The sequence below is a fragment of the Actinia tenebrosa genome, unplaced genomic scaffold (assembly GCF_029948245.1).
Source record: "Actinia tenebrosa isolate PJP-AT-01 unplaced genomic scaffold, QUT_ActTen_1.0 PGA_scaffold17__23_contigs__length_9995812, whole genome shotgun sequence".
NCBI lineage: Eukaryota > Metazoa > Cnidaria > Anthozoa > Actiniaria > Actiniidae > Actinia > Actinia tenebrosa.
The window spans coordinates 9,630,389-9,649,829 of record NW_028292577.1 but is presented as its reverse complement, the minus strand read 5'-3'; the positions used below and the strand labels follow the sequence as shown (position 1 = coordinate 9,649,829).

The window sequence follows — 19,441 nt, the reverse complement described above, 5'->3', positions numbered from 1 at the left end:
GTTTTTCTCTCCCTCCTTCACTTTCCACTGTTCGAGCTGATTTTCTTTGCATGCAAAAAATTAGCTTTGTCTCGTAAAAGCATCAAGGAAATTTGCGCAGGTTTTTTGTTAGAATACAAAGGGGTTGAAAATGATTACATAGAGGAAAAATGCAATTTTATTTTGAAAATTTACACTAGCGGTTATAATGAACATTATTTAATTCTATTGGCTTGATCGTGTATACTGTTTAAATCTTCCCAAGGAACAAAATATCTGTCATGTTGTCAGTGTAACAAAAAAAAAACTAAAAAAAAATCTGATAAATCAGATGTGGTTGCAATGGACACCAGCTGAAATAATATATCCATAAATGGTAAACCAATCACAACTGGAGAGTGTATTTTGTCACAAATCCTACCAAACCCTGTAAAGAATTTTAAAACCTCCGCACATCAATTTTAGCCTGTCTCATCTTTTTACATATTGTACAGACCAACCACCATTTAAACTCGATCCTTAATGATTGCTACCTAGTAAGAAAAAGTCTTGCATCAGATCCATGACAATGCACAACAAGGCTGCCTATATATAAAGAGTACCACTATCATTCCCATACTATTATTTTATCCACTGTTGGATGCTTCGTGATTTTGAATTATACTCCTCAGTTCTTTCAGTCTTTCTTGTACAACTGCAGTTCTGACACATGAAAGTTGAAAGTCCTTGAAAGCAAAAAGCAATTTTCAAGTTAGTGCTTGAGAGACTGACTAGCTTCTTGTTCACTTGGTAACATACTACAGATCTTACCGAACTGTGGCGACATGCCAGAAATTTGTCTCGCTACCACACCCTAATTCGTCTACTGCCACACCTACTTTTGTTACATGTATTACCTTAGAGTGACCACAGTAAATCTGTGAAATTTTAGTAATACTAAATAGCACAATTTTATGCAAATTCTGTTGTTTTCTATTGTTTAATTAGCACTATTTTGTACTATTTAGTAATTAGTGTTTCACGGATTAATTGTGTGCACTCTACTGGCAATGTACTAGATTGTAGACAGTGACAGAGAGAAAAATTTTCAGTTGGGTGAGAGGCTAGTCAGTGCAGAACAATAGCTATTCAAATTGGTTGCCATATTTTGTGTATGGTTTACAAGGAACTGGAACAACTGGTCCTCTAGTGCTCATGGTATCCATTCTGGAAACAATCCCACTAAACACTAAAGTGCTGATTCCTGCATTGCATTTGACTATTTTCTTACCTTTTCCACTCCATAAGTGGAACCTTCATGAGGTTGTCCTGTAGCGACTTGTGTTAGATAACTGATCTGTTCTGATAATCCTTTCTCAACTCCCTAAACAAGTGTAATATGTCATTGGTATGTGTCTAATATACATTATTTGCCTCTTGAAGTCTAAAGGGAGACCAATTGGCTGGTACATCCAATGCTTTATATACCTCTAGTGATTTGACGAACTGTGTAGCCTTCGTATTCACCACCTCATCTGATGGGGAATCTTTGGACAATTCTAATAAAGTTTGACCAGCAGTTTGTAACACTTTCATAATTTCCTAAGAAAATAAAACTATATTATTAGATGAAGGCTGCTAAATCAATAAACAATTAGAAAATGATCAGCTCTTTAATAAAACGCAGTTTACGACGTTTATTTAGCGAAAGATACAGGAAAACCAATGTTAGATAAAGAGTAAAATTGATTCATTGACCACATGCATTTAGAAAAACAATAGTTCTCATGCAGTCAGTCATACTTCCTCTATTTCATTTACTCATGAAAGGAAAGACAATATTTACATGTTCAATTTCTTCTAAACGCTTCAGCCGATCTCTCGACTGAGACATGATGATGTCCTAAAAAAGACAGTTCTTTGTTACTTTGCGTCCGCCATCTTGAAAACCAAAAGACAAACGAGTATTCCTGGTACTAATGGAGTATACAGCTGACATTCTTGACTGCTGTCACCATCACGTGTCACGTGACGTGGCCAATCCGGAAATCAAGATGGCGGCGAAACATCGTTCGCAGATTTGGAGGAAAAAATCTCATTGTAATCTCATATTTTAGCTTTTTAAAAACAAAATATTTTAATCCATTATGTTCCAACGTCAGAAAAATTGGTTATCTGACGTGCTGTGGAAGCCTAAAAAGGCTCATTCGCTGGAGCAGCTGAGGTGAGACGAGGAATTTCGTCTTAGCTTTCTTGACGTGTCGTTTCACAACAAGCTTTAATCTTGTTTACTTTGAAGTTGAATGTACTTTTTTTTGATTGTAAATTGCTAATAGGTGCTTGGTGTTTGCTAGAGCATGGACTGAAATACCTGCCCGTTTCCGCTAACTGAGTTGGGTTTTAATGTCGTTTAGGTATTTGCATTATGTTCTGAACAAGAATTCTGTCATCAACGAGACGAATCGAGGATTACTGGTTGAAACCCTTCGTTCTATCGCTGAAATCCTGATTTGGGGGGATCAGAATGACAGCAGAGTATTCGAGTAAGGACACGATTTCTTTGTGGTTAATTATTTTCCAAATCAATGATTTATTGAAATACAATCTTTATATATACGTATATACGTCTAGAAACATTTAAGCCCATGATATTAATTTGCAGTCAGCTGGTTTTTCACTCCATTTTATTAATGATCGATATTAAAATCATACTTTCTTAGATTGATATATTGAAACCACCTACATAAACAAGGGTTTAATTAATACTTGCAGTTATTAAATAGTTATTGTAATGAAAGGGAAAATGATTTTCATTTGTAATTTGCAAAATGTAAACAATTATTGGAATATAAATATTTTGGTTATAAATTAATTGAAGTTATTTTTATGAGTTTTTTTAATGTATATTTTTAAGCTTCTTTCTTGAGAAAAACATGCTGATCTACTTCCACAAGATGATGAACCAAAAATCTAGCAACCAGATTTGCGTTCAACTTTTGCAGACATTGAGTATTATGTTTGAGAACATCCGTAACCAAACATCTCTGTGTAAGTACATATAGGCTATTAACCATGCCGGAGGCCTAGCTAGGAAAAACCATGCCCGAGTTCTTCAATATATGTATATTGGCTGTTAGGATGAGGTTCATTTTCAATGCCAAGGGTACAGTTTTTGCCTATCTGGACAAACTTTAGGACAGTAAATATATTTATTTTTACCATTTACTTTTTAACCTGTTTTGCAAATTTTTGTTGTTTAGCAATCCATTATCCATCAGACCGCACTCACACAGAGATAAAATATACTGCCTGCTCGCGTAGCCAATCAGAATGCACTATTCTTAGAATACCAGACTGGAAAAAATATATAGTTTTATTTCTTTCAGAGAATATTTGATTTGAAAACCATTAATATATATTTAGACATACCATGCAGCACACTGGATTATTGTTCATAATTTTGAAAACCCACCTGCACTTCCCTTGTGGTGAATATGCTAATTATTCGTTTCTCATCCCACAGGGTTTTTTTTAGAGGATTCTCACTTCATTCCATTTTTAAATATTACCAAGATTTATTCTCATATATTTATTATTCTTACAGATTACCTTCTATCAAATAACCATGTTAATTCAATCATTATTCACAAGTTTGACTTCTCTGATGAAGAGGTAATATTTTCTGCTATCAAAAATGGTGATCATAATCCCATTCACAGTTCCTTGTGCCATCTTGAAAGATAGCTGTGCCTTTGCATCTACGCAGGACGAACTGTGACCTTGCAATGATAGAGGCCTTTTTTAACACCTTGGACAATCGTTACTCACATGTCTCTATCATTGAAAATTCACCTTTTCTCTTGCTTTGATGCAAAGGCACAGCCACCTTTCAAGATAGCACAGGGAACTGTGAATAGGACTATTATAAGAATGCTAATTATAAAGTAATGGTAGCCTTACCTTATCGTTGTCAGATTTATAATCACAACTAATGTAGAGGACTGGAAAAAAGCTTACCAGTAATTTTTTGTTTAAAATTTAAAGCTGGAGGGCATGAATATTCATCCCACCCCTTCCATTTTGCACTAATGAAAAAAGTGTTCATAACTGAAAACATTTATCCAGGTAACCTTTCACATGGTTAATTTGAAGCTCTCAAATTTAAATTCATGGGGAAGGGGCATGATGACCATTTACCTTTCCTTCAATTTGAGACTAAAATTTGCATTAATTTGCCCTTTATGGGCTTCCTGTGGTATTGGTAGTTGTGAGCTTATACTCTAGATTTTGCACTTTTACTCCCAATTCCTATCCATTAACTTTATTTTTTTTGTCTTGTTATTCTAGGTCCTGGCATACTACATTTCATTTCTTAAAACGCTTTCTCTCAAACTGAATACACAGACTATTCACTTTTTCTTCAATGAGGTAAATAAGTATTTAGTGTAAGCCAGACATTCCTCGATGTAATCGAACAAGCATTTAATGCCAATCAAATCTCTCAAATACTAGCTAGAATTTAGTTTTTGAATGCAGGAAGTTTGAGAGAAGAGTGAAATGTGTAATCTAAGGTGTAGGTTGGAACAGTCAATTGACTTTTTAATATCATTCTCATATCATCTGAAATGGTCAATAATTGTATATTAAGCTAAAAACTACAAAATGTACAAAATGTACAAAACTTTCATATACCAACCTTTTTTAGGGCCTAACACTTTTGTCATTTTCTCATGTTGGGTACTGTCTTATTTCTTTCTTTATAAATATGACTTGTATTTCATTAATATTTATGGTGTTTTGTACTTTCGACAGCGCAAGAATGACTTTCCTTTATATACAGAAGCATTAAAATTCTTTAATCACTCAGAGAGTATGGTTAGAATAGCCGTCAGGACCCTCACTCTCAATGTCTACAGAGGTAAACCTAATCTACGCAACAAACTACAGTGATATTTTTCTTAAGCAGACACCCTTTTTTAAACAGACGGCTCACAAAAATTTTCTTCCAGTATTTACTTCTGAATCAAAACTTTTCAAACTTCAACCTTTGTAGGATTAGAGCAAGCCTAAAATGATGAGTGATTTATCAGCGCATGATGGGCCTGACTGTATTAATTGGCTGGTCCTTTTCCTGTTGACCAACTGTTATTTAGCTATAATTTTATTAATGTTTTCTTTTATAATATCCAAATACTCTCTGTTGCTTATATCTTGATTTTTTTTATTTTGTGTAGTTGGAGATCAAAATATGCTGCATTTTATAAGAGACAAGACAGCAGATCCTTACTTCTGGAATCTCGTCTGGTTTATTGGTAGTCATGCCATAGATCTTGACAATTGTGCTAAGAAGGAAGCAGAGTAAGTACAGAGTAACTTTGATATGATAACCATTGATTACAGATATGGGTAACTAGTGGCTTACCAGACATACCCCTTACATTACTGAATGCATACATTAGAAATATTTATGCTGCTCAGAGTGTATTAGAAATCCTGTACATGTTAGATGAAGCAAATATTTTTAGAAAAGAATTTGTTTGAAGAATAACATACAGGATCTCTGATAAATTATTATCATTGGTTATAATAGGGTAGCGCAGTGGTAAAAAAGTTTCCTTATACCACATTCCTGTGGGTTAGGCCACCAGGTTGGGTCTGTGGCACAATTCCTGCTGATGCCACACCAAACCAGAGGTTTTTATCTAAATTCTTCTGTTTTTCTCTCAAAAATCATCATCTGATGTGAGTTGAGAGTTGTATCCATAGAATATTGACTGTATTCCTGATGCTGCGGTTGAAACTTAAAACCACTAATTCATGCTCAATTTATTCACTCACTTTTTTTTAAATGTTTTAATATCAAAGGATCATTAAGACAAAATTAAATAATTTTAGAAACTTTTATGTAGCCCTGAAGGTTGGCCAATATGGCTGAAGTCTTGGCAATGAAAGAAAATACTAAACGTAGTGGATATGAAATCTTGACTCAGATGCATCTTACCTACAAGAATATGCTTGAATTAATGTAAGAAAATATACAGAATACTTGCTAGCCATTGATTAATTTGTTCCTTGTTGATTTGCAGCCATCTTCGATGTGATCATCTCAAACATCTAGTAGCTGATCATTTGGATCATCTCCACTATATTAATGATATCTTATGTCTGGATATCCATGATCTTAGCACTATTCTTACTGAACACCTACTGGATAGATTACTCATACCTTTGTATGTCTATTCCCTTGTCAAGGAAAAACCTGATATAGATCTGGTAAGAACGCATGTAGAATTTAGCACTTTTTTGACTTCCATGTGGTATGGCGAAAAAATGTTTTGCAAGGTTTTATGATTTCCATATGAGTTTGAAAGGTTGTCATTGCGGTTTCATCTGCTCTTGTGATAGTTTCATCAAAGAAATCCTTGACATTAAGATACAAGTTAATATACATCATTATTATTATTTTTATTACTTCTCTAACATTGTTAATGGTTCTTGCTTTTCTTTATTCCAAGGTCAAACCAAGAATCAATGCACTACTCTCTCTATACCTCTTATCCCAGGTTAGTAAATATATCATGAATGTCATAAACATTTACACAAGTTTTTGATTTCTTTTTGACAACTTTGAATAATAATAATGATAATAATAATAATAATAATAATGGAAAATTTATTTTAACATTTTATACAGCAATTGTAAATAATAATAATGATAATAATAATAATGATAATAATAATAATGATAATAATAATAATGATAATAATAATAATAATAATAATTTTCTATCTGGGTACCACACGGATTTGATTAGTAAACTGGCTGATGTAGGCCTCACTGAAGGTCTAAAAATTGTAAGAAAGTGTCAGAAATAGGTTATTTCACAGAACTGTGAGATTGTGAAACGTCTGTACAATTGTTAAATTTGTATACATCTTTGTAAAATCAGTCATGCAGATATTTGCTTAGACTATTCATGCCCGCAATATTCTGTAATCATGTAGCAAAAATGTCTGAAGTTGAAATAAAGATATAATAATAATAATACATTATACATTATACATTATACATTATACATTATACATTATGCATTATGCATTATACATTATGCATTATACATTATGCATTATACATTATGCATTATACATTATGCATTATGCATTATACATTATACATTATACATTGTTCATTATACATTATGCATTATACATTATACATTATGCATTATACATTATGCATTATACATTAAACATTATACATTATTCTTGGTTTTCACATGACGTCATGGGCTCAATGCATGGGGTCGGCGGCCATATTGGTGTACCACGAGCTAATTAGCATATGTCAAATACAGTGTTATGACCGGAAAAATGCGAGTAATAACAGTGCGATGTCTAGTGAAAATCTCGATAAAAAAACGATTTATGCCTTGATAAATACAGCAGCCCTGTTCCTCTGCTATCAGACTACGCTACAAAGCTGGAAAACCACGTGAAGCGTCGATATTTGGAAAAAATATCCCTTGTTGGAGTTGACCCGGTCACGCTACTAGACGCGAAGTTAGATACCGAATGTTTACCTCCGATCGAAGCTACTGATCTCCTATGTTATTTAGTACTGGAAACAAGTTATTATACTTCTCAGCAGTTTAAGGCTTTTAAAAGTCTAGAGGCTTATAATCAGATGGTCTCTGGATTCATCACCAGTGTTCAAGGGAAGAAAATTTCAGGAAAATACTTGGTTTTGTCGAAGGTGAGACATTCCCGACGTATGAATGAGCCACCGATCCCTATTTGGATTATTGCTAGCGAAGAAGGGACGGTGTTTTCAGCTCATTGTATGGGATGCAAAGCTGGACTAGCTGAATCATGTTCGCATATTGCCAGTGTGTTGTTCTACATTGAAGCGTGGACAAGAATTAGAGGTAAACTATCTTGTACCCAAGTAAAATGCACGTGGCTACTCCCCACTTATGTTAATGAAGTGCCATACGCGAGAGCACGCGATATTAATTTCAAGTCCGCTCAAAAGATCAAAGCCGAGTTGGACCTTAAAATTGATGCATGCACAGAAAATCCTGAGTCCCCACCGTCAGTGAGTGCAGCACAACCCAAAGGATCATCAAAGGATTTAAACCACCGACTGAAGATGAAACAGTAAATATGTTTGAAATACTGAATGGTTTCAAAACAAAGCCTGTCATATTGAGCTTATTTCAACCTTATTCAGATAAGTTTGTGTCTAAAAGCCGTTCAATCCTTACTATCTCTGACCTATATGACACTATCAATCTAAAGCTAACTTATCCAGAACTTCTAAAAAAGTGTCGAGAGATCAACTTTACCATCTCTGACAGTGAAATTGAGATAATTGAAGAAGAAACAAGAAATCAAGCCAAGGGAAATGCTTTCTTCAAGCACAGAGCTGGGCGCATCGGGGCTTCCATGAGCTGGTCTGTGGCCCATACTAACCCAGCTCAGCCATCTCAGTCATTGATAAAGTCAATTTGTTATCCCCACTTGTTTAAATTTACATCAAAAGCAACTGCCCATGGAATTAAACAAGAGAGTCCTGCAATTGAAGCTTACACTATGGCAATGAAGCAGACCCACAAAGATTTCAAAGTTGAACTCTGTGGTATGATCATTGACAAGGAGCACCCCTGGCTTCATGCTACCCCAGATTTTTTGCAATCTTGTTCTTGCTGTGGAGATGGTTGTGGCGAAGTGAAGTGCCCCTATGGAATCAATAATTGTGATTTTAAGTCTTACATGTCTCAGAAAAATTCCTGTCTTGAGGAGAAAAATGGCAAAGTTCAGCTTAAGAGAGATCATCCATATTATTATCAAGTTCAGCAACAACTTAACATCACAAAGAAGAAATACTGTGACTTTGTTGTATGTGCTTTTGACAAAGACAACAAAGCAACTTTTTTCCTTGAGAGAATCTCCCCTGATTCCTCTTTGTGGTCATCTCTTCTGCCAAAGCTTACTAGAGCATGGAAGTTATGCATATTACCAGAAATTACAGCAAGATGGTATACAAGGAAATGTCACATGGCAGCCCTACCTCAAATGAAGAATGATGGAGGAGTCTGCTATTGCCGAAAGAGTACAGAAGAAGATACTATCACCTGTCATAACCTCCAGTGCCCTTTTGTGAAGTTCCACTGCTCATGCCTAGTAATTAGAAGTCCCATTCCAGCAGTATGGTACTGTCCCAACTGCCGCTTATTGCCCCAATTCAAGAAATCAAAGTCTTCCACTAAGACCGAGACAGATGTAAACAAAGCCCTTGCCTTAGATCATATATGTATTTGCAATTCTGAACCAAAGTCAAATGAAAGGCTCCTCGAGTGTCACAACTTAGACTGTCTGCATGGAAAATTTTTCCATTTAGATTGTATGGGATATAAGAGAATGCCAAACAATGCTAAAACAACATGGATTTGCAACAGATGTAAGAATCCTATTCACAAACCTTCTACAATTAGTAAACCCCCTTCTGTGACAGGTGGCTGTACTAAATCAAATAAAGACAGTTCCGTAGACCTATCAAGTACCAACACTGTAGCTGATAGTGCTTCTACCACATGTACTTCTTCAAGTGACCAAGAGAGTGATGATGAAATTGAAATTGTAAATGTAATACAAGGCAATGCAGACAAAACTGCTCCCCTCGGGAATCTGACACAGGCTGACCTTGACACTATCAAATCACCTGTAGGGTGGTTAACCTGTAGCATAATACAAGTGGCTCACATCTGCTTAAAGCAAGTCAATCCTTTAATAGAAGGATTTCAGAGAACAACCCTTGGGCCAGTTAGAAACTTTGATGTAATGTCAAGTGAGTTTGTCCAAATTTTACACACCGGAAATGCACATTGGGTATGTATAAGTTCTGTTGGATGCTTACCAGGGGAAGTAAATTTGTTTGACAGTTTATTTCATGATATTATCAAAGATGAAGTAGAAGAACAAGTCAAAGATTTGATGGCAAGACAGATTTGTTGGAATAAACCATGTACCTGTCCAGCAACAAAGAAATGGAAGCGACTGCGGTGTTTTCGCTATCGCATTTGCAACATGCATTGTTTATAATCGTGATCCCAAGGAAGTGACATTTGATGTGCCTAAAATGCGTCTGCATCTATTTGAATGTCTACAACAAGGAGCAATGAGTCCATTTCCAGAGATATAAATGAACTCCAGGCAATAAAAACTGATATTCAATGTTCATTTCAAAAATTAAACAAAGGAGGTAAAGACATGTTTAAATATTCCATACTAAGCTGTTTATTGACATGCTTAAAATAAGACAATGATAGCTAGTAAATAATTTTTAGTAAAAAAGTTCTAGTAAAATTTTTTTAAAGTGTTGAAGTTTATAAATTGCAAAAAAAAAAAAAAAAAAAAAAAAAAATAGAATCCCAGGAATGCAAACATTGACATGCTATATGGCACAGGAAAAAAACACAGAGTATCTGTTTTGTTTTTTGCATAATATATTTTGAAAGTACATTTTCCTCACATGCAATGACCATTCAATTGCTGTTGGGACTAGCAAAGTCATAAAGACCTCACTAATCAAAGTCTACTTTGCTATAATCAGTATCTTTAACCTTACTTAAAGAGGCACTTAATGATAGGCTAAATTTTGTGAGGTAAATGACTTCAACACAAAAGATCTCCCAGATTGAGCATTCTTTGTTTTCTGCAAATATCCCTAGTCCCAACTGTATCTAATATAAGGCCATTATGAGAAAAAATCATACTGATAACCTAGTACTCTTTAACAGGTTCCATGTTTGCATTCAAAACTGATATTCTTATACTTTTTCTAAATCTATGAAAATGAAAATTATTAAATATGGTTATACAATCTAATCAAATGGAACTATGGGAGGACATAAATTTACAAGAGCTGAGCAAACTCTTAAGATGTTGTCAATTAATGGAATGCTATCAGGATTGCTCATCAAGAAGTCTGTTGGTAGTGTTCCCTGTAGGATGGTAAATTTCCTGCGTAATAGCCCGATAACCCTCTCAACATGTATGCAAACATTTGCAATACCTCTAGTATGCTCGACATCAAAGGGATCGAGTTGTTTCTTTCCTTTAGTGAAAGCAGGTATTACTAGTTTTGCTCTTTTGAAAGCAACACTTTCATGAATAGTAAACCCACGATCTGCCATTACCATGTCTCCCGGCACCAGCTTCTCCAGAATCCCAGAGTTTTCAGTGAGGAATTTATCAGATGTACGCCCTCCCCAGGCTTCTGATACAAAACAAATAGTTCCTTGAGGTGTGACACCAACCAGGACCTTGATGGTGTTGTGGTGCTTGTATGATGAAAATGTCTGAGCACGAGCCAATAGATTTGTTGGTTTCTCAATAAACAATTCAAAACAATCAATTATTACAGTTGTCCTTGTTCCAAAAGAGAACTGAAAACATTGTGGCATGGTTCTTATTAGACTCTCCCTGTCTGGCCAGTGAAGAAGTGGGGATAGTCTAACATCCATAGCAGCAAGCCAAGCTTTAAAAGTTCTTGATACTGTTGGCAGGGAGACATTAAAACGGTATGCCAAGTCTTGTAAGGGAACGTCAAGTCTTAATTTAATGAGAACTATGATAAACTCTTGAAAACGTGATAATACTTGGGAGCGACGAGAGACGAAGGGGGAAACATGCTCAAACACGAAATGCAAGATCTCGTAGGAGGGGAGTCCAGTGTAAAAATTTACTTTCTCATCGTCGTCTTGGAAGTCGTTCTCAGTAAATCCGTGGATAGTTTTCGTGTACATATATTCAAACTCTTCGCTTTGCGTGGAGGCTTCAAATGTTTCTGTAACTTCGGTTTGCGTGCTCGCCTCTTGTGACTTTGGCTCTTGATATTCAAAAGTGTCCAGAGAGTCACTGTCATTTGTTTGCATGTCAGTCTGGGTTTCACTCGTAATATTATCAGTTACAAAACATGACAAATCATTATTCTTACTTTCTGGACCAGTAAAAATAATGCTTCGAACAGTCTCGCCTTTCTCTTGTAAACAAAGCCTTTTCTTGGCCATTTCTTGCTCGGCTAGCTCGATTCGTTTCTTCCTGCGAGATCTTGCTCTTTCCGATCGAGCAAGCACTGTTTCAGCATCATCTTTAGCGTTCACTTTGACTTGAGGCTTTCCAAGGTGTAGAGTAGGCACCCAATCCACATTATATCGGTCCCAACTTGCTGCTGGACTCCCAGAAACAAAATGGCGACTACAAACACGGTTGTTCAGCACAACAGTTTCGGTCAAGTCTGCCCGACTTATAGCGGAAATCCATTTCGTTCTGCGTTCAATTGATAACTCCTCGGCTTCTTCTCCTTGGTTTTTAATTACTGTCGGTACTCTAAAGAAAGAAATACCTTTATCTCGTCCACTTTTAGCGTTGCAATCCACGAACAAACAGAGAACCATTACGATAAACTATCATGGCCGATACCAGCGTGGTACACCAATATGGCGGCTTAGCAACCGTCGTCAAGATGTTGGTCACGTGGGTGAAAACCAAGAATACATTATACATTGTTCATTTAAATGAAAAGAAAAAAAGCATATGGACTATTTGAATTGTGCTTTTTACTTCTAACCAATAATTATATATCAGCCCTTCACTTTAATGTTTTGATAGGCAGAGTTCATCGATGTTACCATGTGAAAACTTACAAGTACAAACTCTGCCTATCAAAATTGTCAAAAAATTGCCAAAAAGAAATCAAAGACTTGTGGAATTGTCAACTGTACAGTGCATAGTACAGTAAGTTCCGGGTAAGGTGAGGGAGGATGCGAAGGCTTGGAACAATTGATTGTTATTTACAAAATTGAGTAAATTTAATGAAGATTTATGTATTTTTCTGTTTTAGATTCTTCTTATCATGTCTTATCCTCCTTTGGTGTCTAGTCTGGTTGATATTATACTGAATGGGGATGAAGTGGACCCAGGAGCAACCCCTGAGGCATCCCCTTTACCTCTTAAAAAGGTACACTAAACAACTAGTGCACTTAACATCAGAGTCATCCCCTTTTTTGTGCCTGACATTGGCTCTTCTTGTTCTTTTAGGCTGTTTCAAAAGCAAGCTCTTCTGCTAGCATTCGAACTTTTCAATGTCCAGAACAAACCCTAGAAGAATCCCTCGTAGCATATGGTGTCAATACAGAAGGCTACATGTTCCTCGGCAAATCATCCATGATCTCGCTGTCACGCGATAGACCCAAGACTGTTCACGTAGCTAATTCAAAATTTTACATCAAAGGTATCATATGACATTTTCATTGTTGATTTGATAAATTGATACATGTATATGTGTGTATCATGAAATTTATGTAAGATGGCAGCAGCACATCCAGGGGTAGTTGATTTGATGGCTAGCCACCCTCCTTTGGAGTTAAAAAATAATGATGAAAAAGGTGTGAATGAATGGAGGGAGGGAGGGAGGGAGGGACGGAGGGAGGGAGGGAGGGATGGATAGATGGATGAAATGATGGATGGATGGATGGGTGACTGAATGAGTAAGAAAAATAAATAGATAAATAAATGAATAAATAAAACCTAAAAGCATGGTACAGTGTACATGCAGGTAATTAATTAAACACCATCCCCCTTGATCTGGATAATTAGAATAATGAGAGAAGGTGGGAAGAACCTTCGGCAATAATAATGCAGTGTAATAACTTAAATTATCATATGACCTGTACGGCCCTGCTCGCGTGCTCTAATAAAACCATTGGAAAAAGTCACGTGATGGGGGCCGGACGGGTTGATGTAAGCGGGCCGGAAAAAACCGTCCGGCCCTGCTCGAATCCGCGCGCTTTCTTTTTTTTATTATTTTTATTTTCATGAGGATCATATGATAAATATGCTTATTGACTGAGTTAGGTCCGGCCGTACGGGAAAATATTTGGCTCTTGGTCATTTGTACAGACCTCGCTGCGCTCGGTCCGTACGGCATCACCTCGAGCCAAATATTTTCCTGTACGGCCCTCCCACTCAGTCAATAAGTACATAATACAGAATAAATGGGGACCACCTAGAATGCTTTAAGGGATAGGTAAAATATTATGTTAATGCTAAATTCAGATGATCATGGTAAATAAGGGACAAATGGTTAAATAATAATATCATTGAATCCTCAGGAACAGTTCACCTCAGTAACAAATTCATCTTTTTTAACAGAGAAAAGAAAAATGGAAGGAGGATTTTTGGAAGAAAAAATAGACGACCCAATATCAACTGTAGCAAGTAAGTTGAAGCTGATACTATGAAACAACCCCAGCTATTCTATTTTCTTAGTCCAATGTATTAAAACTGAAAATTTTAGCATCTGTTATTGAAACATCACTGCATGGTTGTAGGGCTAAAAATGGTTGCTCCATAGCCTGACCTTATGACTGGTCAATTTAGGCTGATCAACATGTGACCAGTAAATGTGATTGGTCAAAGAACCAGCCTAAGTCTGAGGTATTTGACTGGACACTGACTTAAAGTAACAGCCAGTCAGCTCAATGCCAGTCATGATCACCAAATTAGCAATAGTTCAGTCATACATCGCTTCTGGCTCAGATAAAGATTTGACAGGACAATTTCCAGTTCTTGCTGGACGTTGTCTGTTGACTGGCCATTTGATGTTATGTTAAGCTTTGGGTTGTGGTACTGACTAATATAATTTTTTTTCTAACCTCAGCTAAGTTAAGTGGGATAACCGTTCCTGTCACAGACACGCCCTTGGGTGAAACCAACAGCGAAGTGGATTCTCTGGGATCTGTGACACCCACTCAACCACACACTACTGACGAGAGGCCAGTAAAAGGTCAGGAAATGTTGCTTGCATTGTATCATGCATAAACTGAAGTCGTTTTTTTTTCATTTGGTCATTTACTCATTCTCACTCTCATTTGCTTTCATACCTAACTCTCATACCCCACCTACTCTGCATCCATTCTTTCAATTTCCTTCCTTCCTTCCTACCTTCCCTCCTTCCTTCCCTCCTTCCCTCCTTCCTTCCTTCCCTCCTTCCCTCCTTCCCTCCTTCCTTCCTTCCTTCCTTCCCTCCTTCATTTATTACTAATTGAATTTTCATCCCATTCTCCCCTTCTAATGTTGCAAATAAATATTCCTTTTCTCCAGGTCAAAATAAGGAATTGTTCACGAAGGCTTCACGAATACCTGTTAAGGTATTTAAATAATTTATTAATCAAGACTTCTGTGACTATGTTGCCATGACGAACATTTTTCAATCCTTTTAACAGAGTTTTGTTCGACGATCAAAGGACTTCGAACCTGACAGGTAAATGTTGACAGCTCTTGCAAAGGTTTAGACACACGGTACAACATTGCACGCAAGAGGACTGTTGCAGCGTTTGTCTACCCCTGAAACTTGTTAACAAATCTGAAGTTGAATCGCGCTCGACTCTTGCAACATTGCGTGCAACAAATTTCATCGTGTGAACAGGACTGCAACATTGTGTGCAACATTTTGAAATTTCCAGCCAATCAGCTTGCACTAAATTTATAACCGCTGACCGAATGTCTTAGCATATCAGCCTGACACAAGCAATGTTTTGTAATTTTGTTGCAATGTGTGTCACCCCGATTCAAATTTGTTGCGTGCAATGCTGAACCATCTGTCCTCGCCTTAAGTATATATGCCGTAAAACCCCTCTATGCCATATTAGCCATTACAAAGTTGAGGAAAAATTCTGGGTTAAGTTGGGATTGCATTGCATTGTAGGACTATTTTAGGGGACATTTTCAAGATGGGGTCTATATTTTCCCTTAAAACAGTCAAACATTGCAATGCAATGCCAATTTGACCCAGCTTTGCCTCAACCTCTGAATACTGTATTTCACAAATAAGACATCTTTTTCCGTGCTCCGTTCAGAAATAAAGCACGCAGGAAGTGACGTAAGCATGAAAGAAGTGTAAGGAGAAACACGAGTCGTAGGCGAGTGCTTCTCACACTTTTTGAGTGCTTCTCAAACTTATTGAGTGCTTACGGCGCTTTCTAAGTGCTTTATTTCTGAACGGAGCACGGAAAAAGTCGTTTATTCGTTTTATTATATAGTTACTAATTTTAGTTTGGTATTGAATTTATTTAAACAAAAAGAAAGAAGGTCGCAGGATCTAGCAGAACCTCGCGAGCGCGGATGTTGCTAATAAAAAGCGAAAGGAGATGGGTCATTCCATAGCCTCTATTAACTACTGAACGACTTGTGTTTCTGCTTCTTATTCTCGTCAAGAACACGGACCTTAGTGTTGAGACTGATTCAATCTTCTTTGTATTCAACCTTACCTTACCATGTCCGAATCAGGCGATGACACCGGTTATTGAATTAGTTGACATATATTTTCTTGTCTACAGGTTGTTCTTCGACACGCTTCGTTCTAGTTTAGAATGTACTGAGAATGATGGTGAAGCTCTCTTTGCCTTGTGTTTAATCTACGCAGCCATACAGAACAAAGGTAAGAATGTATCAGCAATCTTCAAACTGTATACCAAGAGACCAGGAAGGCGGACATGAAGTCCTCCATGGCCTCATGATTGATACCTTATAACATGAAATTTTGCGCAGCATGTTAATTTCGCGATTTCAGGGTTCGCTTATTTTTTTGCAAAAAAAAATCATATTCACTTTTATTTCATGACTGAATTGAATACATATACACAGCGTTGATCGAGATCAATAGGTGCTAGTGTTGGTTCACAGTGATAACGTATCTTATTCTTGCTTTTTGTGGTCATTTAACTCATTGTTTTCTTAGCGATTGATCTCAATGCTTATTTTTCGGATCCCTTCGAAAATCCCGAAATTAATTAAATTGTCAAAAAAAATTTTGTAACATTGTAACACCTTTCTTTTCTGTAGGCGTCGACAAGAAACTTCTCCACTCAGCTGGGATATCTTCTGTTAAGGTACGATTTATCAGCCTTTAGTACCCGAGGTAATTATAGAAAATCGCGAGTGTTGATTGGTCTGACTATTCCTCGATAATCACTTACAGGTGAACATAGGATTGCGCGTGTGCCGTTTGTTGATGTGTGCTACTTTCAAAATAAGAAATAAATATAATAAATCTTAAAAATAAACCCATGTTGTGTATTTTCTTTCAAATTATTGCCTGTGTAATATTACTAAAACAGTTATACGCCGAAGGGGAAGAGATTTTTGGTGAATACTTACCTCGTCGCTGGAAGACTCTGGAATACATCTAAAAGTAGACTTTATTTGAATTTTGCGTAAAGTGGGTTCCCTGTGTTCATAATATGAATTTATTGTGATTTTAGGAAAGAGTGCCTTACAATGAAGAACTAGTTGATGACATCATCAGAGTGATTGAACAAGGCTGTCGAAACGGTATGAACAATTTGACCATCCATATATGTAGGGCAAATGTTTAAAGACTCATGCAAGCCATGCTGGGCCTGTGCCCATGCGATAATGGACTACTATCTTGCCAGGGGGCAAAACAAAGCAAAGATGATGGAAAATATATAGAGTTTCGTGTGTTTGTCTTGATTTATCTTTTGTTGTAGTCTCTTGCGGTGATGTATGCCCCATAATGTCTTGCAATCCAAGATGGCTGCCATATTGTCGATTTAGACCATTATAAACATGGGAGTACATCTCATTTGTTTTGATTGCAATTTATCATTTATTAGCATTTTGGATTAATCAGACTAATCTGTTACTGCAGGTAGTCGAGTGCGTACAGTAACGGTAGAGATGGCTATTATAGTCATTAAAGAGCTTGTATTGTATCGACAAGACGATGAAACCGAGGCATATCTACATGACAGACATTTGGCACTTGTAGAGGTAGGTCTTACTTACAATGAATTCCAATGCGAGCTGTGAGTTAGCCATGCCCTGACTTTGATCAGCCCAGAGGTTGTTTCAGGGTTTGATTTGCGAGTTAGCCATGCCCTGACTTAGGTCAGCCCAGAGGTTGTTTCAGGGTTCGATCTGTGAGTTAGCCATACCCTGACTTAGATCAGCCCAGAGGTTGTTTCAGGGTTCGATCTGTGAGTTAGCCATACCCTGACTTAGATCAACCCAGAGGTTGTATCAGGGTTTGATCTGTGAGTTAGCCATGCCCTGACTTAGATCAGCCCAGAGGTTGTTTCAGGGTTCGATCTGTGAGTTAGCCATGCCCTTACTTAGATCAGCCCAGAGGTTGTTTCAGGGTTCGATCTGTGGGTTAGCCATACCCTGACTTAGATCAGCCCAGAGGTTGTTTCAGGGTTCGATCTGTGAGTTAGCCATGCCCTGACTTAGATCAGCCCAGAGGTTGTTTCAGGATTCATTTGATCGAGTCTAATAATCCTACTTTGGATGTTCGATGTCTTTCAGAATATTCGCGAGGCAAGCACACTGCAGCTTCGTCACTATTACAAGGTAATTAATATCTAATAAATGAAAAATAATTTATTCTTCATTCACATATTAATAGGTAAATATTGATTTTTTAATATTTATTGTTTTAGGAGGATGAGATATTTCTAGACATGTTTGAGGATGAATATCGTCAGATGAAGGTTCGTTAAAATACCATGAATTTTTGTCTTGCTTTCTCATCAATGTACCTCATGATTTTCAAAATTTCACGACCAACACAGCCTCAACCATCTTGGTTTTTGGCTTTTAAGACTGTTAAATTCTATAGACCCCTTGCATGTGACGTCAAAGCAGCTCCATCTGGGGGACAAAGCAAAAGGATTTCAATCTTCTGAGAATTGGAACCTATTGTTTTGTCCCCCAGATTGAGCTGCACTGATTCCAAAGTGCTGGAAGGGGTCTATTGACGGAAACCCAGACGTTAGGGGTTGTGTTTGTCGCGTTATTAGGCAGATTAAGATTCCCGTTTTTCCTTCCCGCAAACGGCAAACGTGACGACGTTTTCATCGTTTCCCTACAATTCACTTTACCTTTTGCGAACCTTCTCGACAAAGACAAGTATTCTTATGTTTATCTACTACTTGGAGATTTTCCCGATTCCTTTTCACTAATTTTAAAGAATCTTTCAATGGTCAACAGACGTTTCACGTTTGCCGTAAACGAGAATCTTAAACATGATATTATAAAAGAAAGAATCTATTTCACAACCATCGCTCACCGTAAGGGGTTATTATGTGATGTTCACTCCACAAGCACTATTACTACATTCACTAGAGCAGTTTTGGTATAAGTGGGGAATGTAAGCCTACTAACTTACAAGCACGTACATGGTATGACATGTCATGGCTTCTCACCGAATTCATATCTACGTAAACAGTAATAACATTAAATTTGAAATCATTTTTTCCATCTTTTTAGATTTAAGATAAAATTTTGATATTGTTAATCCGATATACACCTACTTGCAAGAACGTTGTCATACGATATTAGAACATTAGTAATTTAGTGAGAAAGGAATACATTAAAAGACAAAAGAAAATGTTCAGCT

General features: G+C 36.8%; 2 protein-coding genes and 1 pseudogene across 2 annotated transcripts in view; 2 read left to right on the top strand and 1 right to left on the bottom strand.

Moving 5' to 3' along the window:
• Positions 1-134: 134 nt before the first annotated feature.
• Positions 135-1,908, bottom strand: LOC116298859 (mediator of RNA polymerase II transcription subunit 11). The gene is made up of 4 exons (XM_031707434.2): positions 1,805-1,908; positions 1,447-1,560; positions 1,250-1,342; positions 135-704 (listed from the first exon to the last, which is right to left on the bottom strand). Exons 1-4 carry the CDS (start codon positions 1,850-1,852, stop codon positions 606-608), a joined length of 354 nt encoding a protein of 117 aa, XP_031563294.1. The 5' UTR covers positions 1,853-1,908; the 3' UTR covers positions 135-605.
• A 95-nt stretch (positions 1,909-2,003) lies between these two features.
• Positions 2,004-19,441, top strand: part of LOC116296284 (protein CLEC16A) — a 29,049-nt gene continuing 11,611 nt past the window's right edge. The window contains exons 1-21 of the mRNA XM_089031573.1: positions 2,004-2,182; positions 2,373-2,501; positions 2,873-3,006; positions 3,563-3,630; positions 4,306-4,386; positions 4,771-4,876; positions 5,193-5,316; positions 6,045-6,231; positions 6,474-6,521; positions 12,863-12,979; positions 13,060-13,252; positions 14,173-14,238; positions 14,681-14,806; positions 15,124-15,170; positions 15,246-15,283; positions 16,359-16,459; positions 16,864-16,910; positions 17,283-17,352; positions 17,693-17,814; positions 18,349-18,393; positions 18,483-18,533. Coding sequence (XP_088887699.1) covers positions 2,106-2,182; positions 2,373-2,501; positions 2,873-3,006; positions 3,563-3,630; positions 4,306-4,386; positions 4,771-4,876; positions 5,193-5,316; positions 6,045-6,231; positions 6,474-6,521; positions 12,863-12,979; positions 13,060-13,252; positions 14,173-14,238; positions 14,681-14,806; positions 15,124-15,170; positions 15,246-15,283; positions 16,359-16,459; positions 16,864-16,910; positions 17,283-17,352; positions 17,693-17,814; positions 18,349-18,393; positions 18,483-18,533 — 1,977 coding nt within the window. The 5' untranslated portion in view covers positions 2,004-2,105. The remainder of the gene's footprint in view (positions 2,183-2,372; positions 2,502-2,872; positions 3,007-3,562; positions 3,631-4,305; positions 4,387-4,770; positions 4,877-5,192; positions 5,317-6,044; positions 6,232-6,473; positions 6,522-12,862; positions 12,980-13,059; positions 13,253-14,172; positions 14,239-14,680; positions 14,807-15,123; positions 15,171-15,245; positions 15,284-16,358; positions 16,460-16,863; positions 16,911-17,282; positions 17,353-17,692; positions 17,815-18,348; positions 18,394-18,482; positions 18,534-19,441) is intronic.
• LOC148910451 (uncharacterized) lies at positions 7,519-10,237 on the top strand (annotated as a pseudogene).

What these genes read in the sequence shown, in the direction of transcription:
- LOC116298859 (XM_031707434.2), bottom strand. Translation starts at nt 1,852, where the DNA reads ATGTCTCAGTCGAGAGATCGGCTGAAGCGTTTAGAAGAAATTGAACAT. An exon ending in GTTTAGAAGAAATTGAACAT is followed by an intron (nt 1,561 to 1,804) that starts GTAAATATTGTC and finishes TTATTTTCTTAG; the next exon opens with GAAATTATGAAAGTGTTACA. An exon ending in AGTTCGTCAAATCACTAGAG is followed by an intron (nt 1,343 to 1,446) that starts GTATATAAAGCA and finishes ACACTTGTTTAG; the next exon opens with GGAGTTGAGAAAGGATTATC.